We start from the raw sequence: 14,332 nt of genomic DNA on the forward strand, positions 1-14,332 counted from the left end.
ATTTTACAGCACTTGCCTGTTCTGTTTAAAAAAAAAAAAAAGAAAACCAACTTTAAATGACCTGCACCATGCACGTTGTCTAAGCTGTTTTAGGATTATGCTTTTCGGAGCTTTACAACTCTTTCATTTCACATAAAAGTGAAGCGGCATTCTTATGAAATCTTCAGGATTCAAAAACCAAACAAGCAAATCCCCTTTTTTTCCACCACAGGAATGACTAATTATCATATCAAGGGGGGAGCTTTTATTGCTTTTGCTGAGAAATTCTGAGATGCCTCAGTGCTGGCGGCAAAGAAAATCAAACCTCAACTTCAGCAGGTTCAACAAAAGTTCTAGTCAGTAACACCAAAAACATCACTCAAAGTAACTTAATCAACAATCAGTTTTGTCTTTTAAACATACTTAGGGCATTACTAACATATGGTACTATTAATCCAATGATTTGAATCCAATTACACATAAAAGACAAGATTGAAAGACAATGCACTTGCTGTGTCTTTCTGTAGCGATACATTGCATAAGAGCTGCAACTGGATTCATGCAGGCATAAAAGTTTGACTGCAAGAAACTGCTAAAGGCCTAAAGACTGAATCACTTCAACAAGCGAGCTAAGACAAGCAGTTTTAAAAATCCTTATCATCTGACCAAGCACTAATGCAGCCTTAAGGATGCTTCATCATTCAACATCCCCCAAATCCTAAAAGCCCTTTCCTTTTAGTATTGTCTACTTTGAGTGTCCTTCCTTATTTGGGCTTCATTTTTTAATGCAAACAGAAAATAGAGTTTTTAGAAATAGGGCAATTTGTCCATTGTTTCATAAGAAGCCTTAGTTTCTATCACTTCTCTCTCTCCTCCGCCATGATCTGGTTGCAGCATTTGGAAAAATCTGAAGAAAATCCTTGGAAGAACACTGTGATATCTAAGTGTTAAAAAACACGAGTCCAAAGCTTATCATTTGCATATGTACTTACTTCAGACCATTTAGATTCAAAACATATTAGCATAGCTTGAATTACGTTAGACACTTTTCCCCCCTTACAGGCTAATGCGCTTAACTGCAACGGTTATGCTGCTAATATAGGATATTGCAAGAAGCAGTTAATAGAGCAATATTCTGGTTTCACCTATAGTAGAATCATTTTCTGACTTCAGCAAAGTCTCATTTAAGTAACTATTTTTCAGACGCCTCTCAGACAACTTGTTTTCAAACTGTGTTTTTTCAGACACTGTTCTCTTGAGAAACAGTAACTCCGTGTGTTAAATATACTATATTTAACTAAATATGCTAACAGATGCATCATCTGTAATCATTTCCCCTTGTTTATAGTCTATGTAAAGAATGTAAAGTTAGAGAGGTAACTGGTACTGCACCAATTAGTAGAGATTTGGCTGTTGTAAAGGTTATAATAACATTAAAATGAGTCCTTTGAAAGTAATAAAACATGCATGAGATTTCTGGGAAATGTTATACATACACATGTAGATGGGAAATATGTTCTGTAACCAGCTCTTGTCTCGTTACGCATGATTGGTGGAATCATGAATCATCCCCCCATGTGTCTGGCACTGTAATAAAGGATGCTTGCTTTCTAAAACTCCAAAATGAGTATTATAGAGTTTACTTGCCCGTATTTTTGGTATCAGTACAAAAAGGAATGGTGAGTAGTTTGCCATCTGCCCAGGTTTTTAGCTGGATACTTTGCTAATTTCAAGGACTTAAAGAAACCACAGCATTCACTTTGCAATATATGTAAAGTACAGCATGTAAATAACTGTTTTCATAAGCACAACATTTTACCAAACAGGAAATGAAACAAAACGTAAAGTAAATGTCTGACTACAAAGAGAATTATATTCACAGCTGCTAGTTTGAGATAATCTCAAGACTTTCAAATTCAGAAACTGTTGAAGCTACATAGTTCATTAAAATACCACTTTCACACACTGTGTTGCGGCACTATTGTTTTTAGCCAGATAAGAAACACTTACATTACTGGCTTGTTTATCACTTTATATTTGTCATTGTTTAATGCTAGCTTAGATTCTGTAAAGCATAAATATGCAATAATACTTGCATAATTAACTAAATATTAACTAAAATCCTTCCGCTATAAACAACTGCAACTCTGCACTGAGAAAATATGAAACCAGATGCTTTTCATTAGGTACTACACAGAAAGAGAGACCCAAAGCCTTATGACACCTAGTAACAATAGATAAAAGGAGTATATGCACTATGACAAAAAAAGGGAGATTTAAAGAGGAATTTTACTCATTGATCTACTCCAGGTAAGCTGTGTATAAAGAAATAAATGACTCTTCAGTTTTGTTTCCAATCAGAACAATACACACAACTTTTAAAGAAACTAATTCTACAGTCTGACACCACCTCAATGTGCTCAAGGACTTCCCTTCCTGTAATCATGGTCCAATTTAACACTAAGTAGCTTCCACTAGAGCCTTCACAGATACTGCAAGCGTAGCATTGTCTATTTTAACAACCTAACTACCAGAGAAGATAAACTGGTTGTCACTAATGCACTTCTCTGTGTGTACATTTACACCAAAATTCTGAAAGCAGCTACAGAACACTGTATTCCTGACCATATGAAAACATGCCTAAAGATTTAAATTGAGAAATCAAGACAAAAAAAGAATTTACCTTTACCTGGAAATGGTCCTGCCTCAACAACTCCTTCTTTGGTGCTGTCAAAGTCATGAGAAGTTATTTTGGTTTCAGAAAGTCCAAGTCCAACTGGTAATGAACGTTTCAAGTCCTTGGAAATATTTGAATAAAAATGAAAAGTTAGTGTTTTTAAAAAAAGAAAAGTGGTTTAAAACTATTATTTATTTTAGTAGTATTAATTTCAGCAGCCCTCAGGCAGGCAATTCTGCCTTTCATTTGGAATGTCTTCACTGGTGTTGCAGCTTTCTACCATGATGCACAAGAAAAAAATTAATAAGAAATACTAAGCACAGCCTATGTATTTATTCTAGACTTTATTTGACATGGAACAAACATTCACAAAGGCATCACTACAACAGCTTCCTTCTGAGCACCTACTCCACATCACAAGTGCTCACAGCACAAAGTTGCCATTTACTTCTGTTTGCTTTTAAAATCTGTTAATTTAAAAGTGCCTGAGATGACCTTGTTTAAGTTTCAAGAGCTAGATTAACTACTACAATCAACTTTCAAGCAACTGAAGTCTTCACAGAAACCTAGTGCAAGCCCGTTACTGAACTGCAAATTCATACACGACAATTCACATATCACCCTACTATCCACTTTCGCTCTCTCACCTACCTCTACAAACAGGTCCCAAAGGTTTCCTAGACTATTTTTCCAGGACACTTAACTGAAGTTTAAGCTTCTGGTGTTACAGAACATACACAGTGCTTTAAAAGACATTCTGGTATTCAAAGCAAATTAGAACCACTAATTTGTAGAAGCAAAGAGTGAGTGAAAAGCTAATCTGGAAAGGAAAGCAGAAAGGTAAAATTCACTTACAAAAAAATTAAGCATTAAGAAATTGGAAAACTGGTAGTTTCTGAAGTCAGGTACTTATTTGCAACCTCTCTGCTTCCATACAGAGGCAAAAAAGATGAAAAAGTATAGAGGAGCAATAGTGAATTTGCCGAAAAAAACTACACTTAACTTCAAGATGTCAGTGCCTGGACATGTGCAGTAACTATTTATGATACATGCAAAGCTTATAACTACATAGAAAACACAACCTTTAAAATCCAATCCATGTTGGACCTGTTACTGTAGTTGCTTGATCCAGAAACCAGAAGCAAGCTAGTGCATAAGAATGCTACTGCCTAGAGGCCCAGACTGTTAGGAAGTGGCTTTGGATCATGTCCCCATAGATTGCGTTAGTTGTCTTTAGTTTAAGACAAATTCCTGGAAGGATGGAAAAAAACACAATAGCTACAAACAGCTGGAATTGCAGCAGAGTAGAAATCTTGTCATTGAAAACCCCGGTCATGACTGCAGTCAGAGTAACCAATTCCTGTAGCCATACTCTCACTCATGTGAACTGGCTATTTGACTGTGCTACATTTGTGTATCTGAAGCACAATACCAAAAAAAAAAATCCAACAAACAAAAACCACCAAACCCACCAACTAAAAGACCCCAAAGCCAGCACGAACAACAAAAAACCCAGCAGTCACATGGAGAACCTGATTTCATAAATTAAGCATATCATAGAATCAGAATAGTTTGGGTTGGAAGGGACCTTAAAGATCATCCAGTTCCAACCCCGCTGCCATGGGCAGGGACACCTCCCACTAGACCAGGCTGCCCAAGGCCCCATCGAACCGAGCCTTGAACACCTCCAGAGATGGGGCAGCCACAGCTTCCCTGGGCAACCTGTGCCAGTGCCTCACCACCCTGGTACTGAAGAAATTCTTGTATCACAAGATTGGATACATACTGTTTCAGCCTTGACAAATGACTTAACCACTGGCAGTCCGTAGTATTCTGGACAGCCTTTGCTTCAACTGAGGCTAATAGACAGAGTACATTTAATTCAAACCGTAGCAATTCACTAGGCTCTGAAAAAGCAGAGACTTGAAACAGGATAACCAGAGTGCAGAGAAGATACACTGATTTAACAAAAAGGACATGGCATCAATTTTTATTCCTGAAGGCACCTTGGCACGTTTTATAGTTTCCTGAAATATCTAAATCTGTAGCCAAAGATATGTAGACAGCTAACCTGCTTAAGCATGTCTGCAATAGGAATCTAAGCAATCATCGGTATTTAAGGATAAATTGCAGAATCCTCTGCTTTATAAAGACAGAAGTTTATATCTAAGCAATCATAATACTTCTGTACATTCAACTTCATTCCAGTTTGAAGCTAAATATAGGCTGAACAAACTACAGAGTTAAATAAATCAGCATATGACAACACATCCATCTCTTTACTAAAAAACTGATAATTGGATCATGAAAATTATTAAGATCTGCAATTACGTATATAGTGTTTTTCCAATAAGCATATATACATATGTATGTATACGTACTAACTCTTATTTGTTCAAAGAGAGCTACACTTTCACTGGCAAAAAGGCAAAGTTCAGTGTAAAGAATTGCATTCAAGCCTGTTTTTAAAGAACAACATTAACCAGCTGAAATATACCCTGCTGAAGATATCTTTGGATACGAATCTAAAAAAAAAGATTTACAATTTGTTGAGCTATACTGACTAGAATTGTCATTAGAAAGCCAGTGATCAATACACCTTGTTTACAGATATGCAAGTTACTGTTCAGTTAAGACACTTCTGCGCATAAGTTTTAGCATGTCATTCTTGCAAGTGATTGTGCTTGCTTCCCCCCGCCCCCCAAGTATAGAAAACTAAAAAAAGCTACCAATAATCTGTAATCACTCTGGCAAAGCAATTTATCCCTTCAATAATTTACAATTAAGGATAATGTAGACACAGCTTCAGAGTAATAAAAGATGTGCACAAAACTTCACATTTAAGAGAAGGTATGACATGACTTAAGGAGATGTTAGAGTAGCAAAAAGGGAATAAAAATAGCTTTCTTTTTTATTCCTACCAAATGCAGATTTGCTGTTACAATATGGGGAGTGAAGACAGCTTCCCCTACTACAACAAAGTGATCATGTTTTAATTATGTATTGCTCTTCTACCCAAGAGGGTGATTTTGATGATCCAAAGATCGGCTTTCAAACTCACAAGAGATTTGCCCCGATCTTTGTAAAAGGGAAAGTCTTTAAATCTGTCAAAATTTGTTGATACATTTCCATCTGCTAAAGGATTCCTACCACAAAAAAAGATTCTTCATAATTTTCAATTGTAGGAGACTGAAAACCATTGCATACTCACCCAATTACCTAAGCAGAAGTACTTTAACATTGTAACTTCACTGAGACACAGGGTCAGAGATACAAAAGCCCTACAACTCCAGAGATTCCCAAGAAGTCTAAAGGCTGGGTTGCCTATCCCACTCTCAGCCATTTAGCACGGTAAAGGCTCAAAGAAGCAAATTTTATCAAATATAAGTAAACATAACAGCTGCACTAGCTTAATTTGGTCTAGTAAAGACAGTGCAAACTTATATTGTTTATAACATTTAAAACACCTTAACTCTTTGTTAAAATCCCATTTTAACTAGTTCAAACCACCATATTAAACAAAATGTGTTTTAGCAGGGTTAGCCTTGTTTATGTGACTAACATGGATATTCATCAGTTTATTATAGAGATCATCTAGAAAAACCAGTATGAGTTTCTGACATATCAATCCTGTTGAGACAGCAGACACTGTAAAGACGTTGCTCAAAATGCATGCTGGCTGAATTTAAACACTATTTCCAGAAAGATATTTCCCATCCATTCTCTCTATAATAATCTAAAATGAAGAGGAGAATAATATCAGAAGTGTGCTGTTTACCAGCAGAAGCGTGCCTAGTGGAAACTTGCTTAGGAGAAGCATAGCAAAAGCCTAGCTGAAGCGGGCTTAGTACAATTTCATTAAGAAGAAACCAGCTGAGGAGAAAATTCAAAGTCTGCTTGGGCCAAGCCCAGTCAAAACTTAATTGCCTAGTCAAAACTTAGAAGATACTAAGAAGCAAGTAAGCAAACAACACTGTATTAATTTCTTAGTCTACTATTAATGCATGATGAAGCATAATCTTCTGCTTACTACCAACATTAAGTTTAAAAAATACAGTTTCACTTGCCTTTTACTACCTCAAATAAAGGTATTATAAAACCCCTACATCACTAGCTAGTTCAAGGAGTCCGTTAAAAGTGGAGCAACTAAACTGGGAACAATCATATACATTTTTAATGACGGATATTTTAAATAAAACTACTCAAGTTACCTTCAGGAAAAAATTGCAACACATCTTACTGTAAAGCTCACAGTTTAAAGTTTTAAAGATCCCACAAAATAACCTATTTCACAAGTCCCATGAAACAGAGCATTATGTAGATGGACACAACATCTCTCCGGTAAGATAATTGGCTCTGAGCTTTTAACTTCTTACCCTAATTCATGTGCAAGTGGAGCTCCTTAGCTGTTTGGCATTTTCTTCTTCTCTTTGCCCTATTATGTCACTCAGCTCCTATTGTCTGTCAATTAAGCCACTAGATCCTCACATCAATATAAACTCAAGCGTAAAATAAATGGGAGGAGAGATGAAGGCTTTAACCTATGCTGAAGTGGCAAACAACATGGACTGACAACATTTATTCTATCATCCAATACATCACCCTTCACTGAGAAGACCCTTTCTTCCACTACATCTCTTCTAACTTATTACCTAATGTCATACCATGATCCTGTTTTAAGTTAGCTTCCCTTCTGCTCATATTTTTGCTTTTTAAGACTCCACAAAGCAGACTGCTTGGCTACAAAAATAAAAAGACTGGTGGTCATGGTTTCATTGCCTAAAACCAGTTTTCTAGAACTGACATGCAAAAATGTATTATAAATCGGCTGACGCTAATGAAAATATAATTGTCCAAAATAAAATCTAAGCTGTGCCAGTCAATATATCAAAACCTAAGCGATTAACTCAGATGTTTCAGGTAGAACATGAGTGACAAGGCTGGCTTTTTTTCCAGAATGCAAAAGACAAAAAGAACTGACCTTATTTATCTGTACAGTCTGGTAATAGAATTAGAGAACAAGATACTGAACCCATGCACTCGGATTCATCACATCTGAGAGCTTATTTCATATTTCTAGTAAGATAAATTGAAGACTCACAAAGTTAATTTATCTTTTGCCACCCAAAGTTTATTACTGGTAACATCTTCAGTCACAGTTTTGTCCCCATAAAAGCACAAAAAGAGCCAGGAGAAGAGAGTCGATACTAAAAATGAAAGGAAACAACTGGTACAACAATTTCAGAGACTCAGACCCATAAAAACTTCACATAGATTTTGTACAGTAGTTTAAGCATAACAAACAGCCTACAGCTGCCTAAATACCTTCACAGGTAGACCAAACAGTTTTGTGATTTCACACTCCATGTCATTATTAAATTAGGAATAATATACTTCCTCACTCTGTCCCACAGTCCTTGACTCCCAATACCTTCAGTAACATTAAAACACCACTACTCAAGTCACATAATTATAATAGCATTGGAAGAAAACTGTTCTAGAAGTCAGCGAAAAGTGAAATAAACCAGTGAAGAACAGAAACCAGCAAGACATTTTTTGGTTGAGTTTTCTTGCACAAAGCAGTAAGGAAAAAACATTTGAGTATGAAATGCTCAAATTCACTGTTATTAAGATAAACTAACAAACACCCTAACATTGCAAACAGTTCAATATACCATGGCTTTAAAGCTTAAGTGAGTTCCAACAGCTGAAAAGCACTGGGTAAAGCCTATTCATAATTAAAGACATTAGACATTTCATTCAATTGATACAAGAATATTACAGCATCTAGCCCTGTAAAAAAGGATGCTTGCTTTCTAAAACTCCAAAACCAGTATTAGAGTTTATTTGCCAGCATTTTGGTATCATAATGACAACAGAAGCTACAGGCTTTTTTAGTTAAAAAGAGTTTCCATCTATCATACAGGCAAGACAAATCTTGTCAGAATTCCACAGGCATTTCTTATTCTTACAAACAAGAGAATTAGAATGCAGCAGCACATTTCTGAACGAGACTTCACAGTTAGGCAAACATTCACAAACGCTCACTGAAGTTACCTTATAAATATGCTTTTGATTCTTTTTCTTAAACATAAGGCACTGAGAAGATGCATTAAGTATCTATCACATTCCCACAAGACTGGAACAAGTATGCTTCCTTCTGAAACGACATTATGGTAATCTATGCTGTCTGATGTTCTGCTCAACTAATGGCACTTTTCTTCAAAGAAGGAGGAACCTGACCTGCCATTCCCAGCCAAATACATTTGCACTGCATTGCCTTGCAAAATTAAATACTTCTCGTGCTTGAATACATACAAATACTGCACTTGGTGGAAAATAAATGTGTATTTTCATGCCTGAGCAACTTATGGATGAGGTTTAATCGAAGTGCTAAATAGAACATGAGTCTAGAGGAAAGTTTGGTTTTGTACTTGAAGAACCCTGAAGAAAAGGTAATACAACTACTCTCTTTATTCGGTCTATCAAAAACATACAATCAATGCCACTCAAGTGTTTGTCACAAAATAGCTGCAGAAAACCAAATAAAATACAAGATAAAGGATGTTTTACTGTTTACATCTGAACTGTACAACATCTAGACGAATGGCTCCCTAGTGACAACAATAAGAAAACAAGAAACTAAAATAACCCTGTTTCCCAGCTTCCCAAGAAGGTGTAACTGAAACCAGTACAGTTGGGTTTTAGTGCTCTGAACTCTATGGTGGTCACATACTGAGCACTGGGGTAACAGCACAACTTAAAGTGGTAATGGTTTCTTGCCCCTTTCTTAAAGCAATCTTATATAGATCAGTACTTCGTTTGCCATTTCCATAAAGCAATAGGAAAAAATAGCCCTGAAAACCTGACAGAAATTTTGTGGTGCAGTGCATATTGCTTTAGGTTAAAATAAAAAATTACCTGGCAAGGAAAAAAAGAGAAAGCATAGCATTAAGCATTAGAAATAACAACAACAAAACAGACAGCAAGATGAATAGAAGCTAAATATTAGAATTTGAGACTAACAGAGTAGTAAACAAACCTAGATGTTAATTCCAAGAAGTTTGTTTTCCTTGTTTTGCTTAAGAAGCCCTGATTATCACATATTGTGAGTTTAGGTCACACATGCAGGTGTTAACTTGTACAAGACAGTTCAAAAAAGTATTTGAATCGCACTTCATCTTTATTGATCTCAGAATTGCATTGTGAAAGTAATTACAGCGGCGAATGCAACTATGCTTGCATAGTATAAGTTTTCTGCAAGTCAACCAAATCTATGACCCATTTTTGTGGTAGTTTCAAAATACAGTTAACTCCAAGGCAGCAAAGTAAGTAATATGCCAACCAAAACCTACTTCAACTTCTAGGTGGCCAAAGACAAAATCTACCTTAAAGTTTCAACTTCCCATAGAAATCATGATTATATTTTGACTGAATGAGGGCTCTGACCCACTAAACAAGACTGCAAGTTCCATTTACTGTAACTAATGAATATGAGTAATGGATGCACTACACTGAAGAAGTAATTAAAACACAAGGAAAAGGTAACTACAACAGCTGTCAAGTCACAGCAGCATCAAGGTTATCAGGCTTAAAAATAGTAAATCTGTTTCTCTACTTCCAGGTGAGTCCAAATTCATGACCACTTCAAGGTGTCTTTTTGTTTCTCTCCCTAAATACAGGTACAGCTTTATCAAAATTGTTCATTAAACATCACCCTCATTTCTACATTCATTATGTTACTGGTAGATTTTGTTTGAATGACAAATCTTAAGAAACATAAGCCTTCCCTCACTGCAGTGCTATTCATAAAAAAAAAAAAAAAAATCACAGCCCATTCAACAAAAGGAAAAAAAAAGCCCAGTAATAAGTGCAGTATTTTTTAATAAGAGCTCTAACTTCTATCACCTCAACCCCAATTTCCATAAACTATACCATGGCACCCTCTGCTGGACAGCCAAACAAGAACTGAGTGTAAAATGCATCAAGGTTGAGAGGAAGAACTCAGACTTGCATACAGATTGGTTATGGAAGTACAACATTTTTTTTCCAGTGTAGAACAAATGAGGTGGATTCTGATACATCTCATCCATAAAGCACACAGCAATGCAGTAGTAATTTTGCAATTTCAACACAAGAAAAGTTACTTCTCCCCTCCTTACAACTTCAAATAAGAATGTGACTATCTTTATTTTTAGGCATGTTGCCTCCAAACTTAATATCCCTTAGAAGTTTGTCTCAAACAATTTTATACTCCTACACAAAAAAAATAGTATTTAGTAGCCTGAATACACAGGACTTGCCAAGTCTCATATTTTAAAAGTATTTGTTGTCCCATTTTATAGATAAAATCGTTGGATTAAAAATCAGTATCCTTAAGGATCAGAGACACAAATGTAGAAGCATATAAACTTGACTGCATTACAGCACCGAATTAATTACACTATTTCGTGTTTAGAAATAGTTTCCATCACTACCATGCCTTTTATACAAAAAAGGTTATTGAAATGTGCAATCAAATTATGTTATGTCAACTTCGACAATAATTTATGAGCTTCAAAAAGAGTTTTTCCATTAAAGCTCTACAAAACTATGCCAAATAAGTCCGCTGTGCATTGTACTGTAACTTTAGCATTTCTGATAATGGTACCTTGTTAGATAGCAAAGAAAATTCTTACCCTGTTAAAGCTGTGCTCATGAGAATCTTCCAGCTGTCCATTGCTAGTCACAGGAATTTCTGCTGCTGAATTTTTGGGTGACTCTTGAGCCATTGCACCTCCCTATAGTATAAGAAGAAGCAGGTTAGCATTTGTCTTAAACTTCCAATGAGTAATCTACATGAAAATGTTTGATTTCATAACGGTTGGTTTTATTCCGAACTCCTACTGGTGATATTCTAGGTTTGTATAAATCCATTTAATCACACACACAAATCCACATGCTAGCACAGCTCAGACAGAATGATTTAAAATTTCAAGATCTAAGAGAAAACAAAACACTGAAATTTAACCCATTGATATGAGGGGTTGGCAGATGTCAGACAAAAATGAGACATGGGGCCAGTTAAATATTTTCTACTACACTTGACCCTTAGAGTAGTTTATCTATGTTAACCCATAAAAAGTGAGCTTGACTAGAGAAAAAAACTGTACTAGCCAATAAGCAAGAAATTATAGAAGTGCAGCGAGTTTAATTATGTGTTACAAAAAGAAAAGTAATTATTCCGAACTCTCAATAGTTTAACTTCCTTCTTATTTTATCATATTACTGCCACCTTCTGACTAAACTGTTGGTATACAATTCTCATTCAGCCAACAGCAGTAAATCTAAAGTGAAATGCAGAAACAATATCTTAAAAGCACCAACACAATTCAAGGATCAAAGTTAGTTCAAAAATGCAGCTGCATCATGAACAGTAGCAGAAGCTGTAAAACTACTGCTTTCAAGAATGACCAATGGTATGACCTAGAAGGGGCACTTCCAGAAGAAATGCACACTGTCTACAAGCACCCGAGGAGTGAACGGCACTTTTTTAACACTCTTCAAAAATACAAGAAACTGAAAATCTTGGCCCTCTCAAAAAGCTACCCCTAACTTTGCAAGACAGCTTCATTAGGCAACTAAAGCGTTAACAGTAGCAAGATCAACACACAACTGAAGCAGTGTTTGTTCAACTACTTCCATAAAACTTATCTGAAGTCTTCAAATCAGCCATTGCACCTGTGCAAGATTGGCAAGACATGGTGCACCTTTAACAAGTACTTGAGAATAGGTGCGTTCTTCCCGTAAATCTAAATCAAACCAAACCAGCTCTTTTCAGTCAATGGGTCAGGAAGAGGCCCAGTCTGATATCAGGCTTAAGTACCAGCAGCTTCTCCACATGATGATTTTACAGGACATCCATATAACACAAAGATTTTACTGGTACTTACTCAGGATCACCTACACCATTTTTAACTGGCAATACCTTCTGTCATACCCCATTGCTAATACTTAGTCCACTTTCACCTATAATCACTTCTTTTACATTAGTAAGCTTGATTTCCTCAGTAAGCTTTGAGACCTCAAACCTTTTATCTCGAGAGAGCTCCAACAAACATGGTCCTCTAACTCCAGATCACTTGCAAAGCTATGTTACCATAACTTATTCCAAAGACTGTAAATTAAAAGACCAACAGAGGTGAAGTCTCAGTGAAGCGGAGCTCGCTACTCAAATTTTACTTGGTATCTACAAAATCTGATTTATGTTTCTGAAAGCACAATAAGCTTCTTCAATCAGTAGCCTAAAACATTGCCATCACACACGTACAAAAAAAGCAACGAAACAGAAGTCCATCCAGTTCTTAGTAAAGGTTGCCTTTTAGCCATAAGTAAAAGAGAAATGAAAAGGCTAAGGTCAACCTACCCTAAGAATCATACACATGAACTACAGCCCATGGATACACACTCAAAATACCATCCAAGGAAATATATTTGACTCTTTTAAGGATCAAGACTTTCTCTACAACTAACTTAGTTAAACTGAATCGAAAGCCACTCTTCCAAAAAAAAAAACAAACAGTGCTTTATGGAACACTTCCCCAAAACCAGAAGCTAAACATTTAGGTACAGCTTTGGAAAAAATTCTAAATACACAGAAAACGTATTTCAGATCATGTAAGAAAAAAAATCAGTGTGGTACAAATTCAAGAAAAAGTGACTTTATAACATACTAACTTACTCCATCGGTCCTTCTCATTTAGGATCCACTGCATGATTTCTTTCAGCACTGGGAAGGAATAGCTTGCATGTTATATACTCACATTGGCCTAGCAAACCAGATTCCCCACGTAGTCCAGCCTTCACCCACAACTCAAACACAGAACAGGCTTTTTGGGTCATTCTTCATACCACAGACCAAACTCAAAACTCAGCCTTTAAGTAAAAGAAAATACTGAGGCACACCAACAGGTCTACGTGAGTACTTTTAAAACACTTCATAAGATATAGAATAGCTTAAGTTGGAAGGGACTCATAAGGATCATCAAGCCTGACTCCCCGTTTCTTGCAGGGAGTTGCCATACAACATCATTAGATCAAATGTTCCAGTTACCTGCTGTACTAGATTTTAATTTACGAAATCTGTCCAATAGCTCGAGCTTCTATAGCCTGCTCTAGATGTCACATCTGCTTGAACTCCAAGACTGCTCAGAGCTTTACTTCTACTAGACACATTAAATTCAGGTAACTTTCAAAACACTTAGCCTGTCATTTACCTGCACAATAGTGAAATGTTAGCATAGGCTAACAGATATTTTTGTTCTTCTTTTCTGCAAACCATCAGAGAACACAGTGTCAAGGGGAAGTCCTGTACCATCAGGGGACACAATTCATTTGGCAGGGATCACAAACAATACTCCAAGTTTAATTAAATGCAAACCAAATACTTGGCTTGTGTGCTTGTCATTAGGAGTCTCAAATAATTTTGCTAACACTGCACATTGATACATGTTTATACATTTATTCAGAGATATACGCCCTCATGCACAGATGTCTCTAGTAAATACATGTACTAGAAAACAAAAATTCAACAGCCTCACTGGAGAACTTCTGAAATCTAGGATGGCCTAAAAGGAATTAATGTATTCTTTATGCATTTCTACTTGAGATTAACCTATGTATGAAGTTCACAAAACA

General features: G+C 36.2%; 1 protein-coding gene across 5 annotated transcripts in view; it reads right to left on the reverse strand.

The window, feature by feature from the left end:
• ARFIP1 (ADP ribosylation factor interacting protein 1) overlaps nucleotides 1-14,332 on the reverse strand; it is a 41,009-nt gene that overhangs the window by 20,766 nt on the left and 5,911 nt on the right. For 3 of the 5 annotated variants that reach the window (XM_054064970.1, XM_054064966.1, XM_054064969.1), the window contains 2 exons: nucleotides 11,335-11,436; nucleotides 2,663-2,777 (listed from right to left, as the gene is read on the reverse strand). In XM_054064970.1, coding sequence (XP_053920945.1) covers nucleotides 2,663-2,777; nucleotides 11,335-11,436 — 217 coding nt within the window. The remainder of the gene's footprint in view (nucleotides 1-2,662; nucleotides 2,778-11,334; nucleotides 11,437-14,332) is intronic. The other 2 variants (XM_054064971.1, XM_054064967.1) reach the window with 1 other exon arrangement.

This window comes from Cuculus canorus, chromosome 4 (assembly GCF_017976375.1).
Source record: "Cuculus canorus isolate bCucCan1 chromosome 4, bCucCan1.pri, whole genome shotgun sequence".
Taxonomy (NCBI): domain Eukaryota; kingdom Metazoa; phylum Chordata; class Aves; order Cuculiformes; family Cuculidae; genus Cuculus; species Cuculus canorus.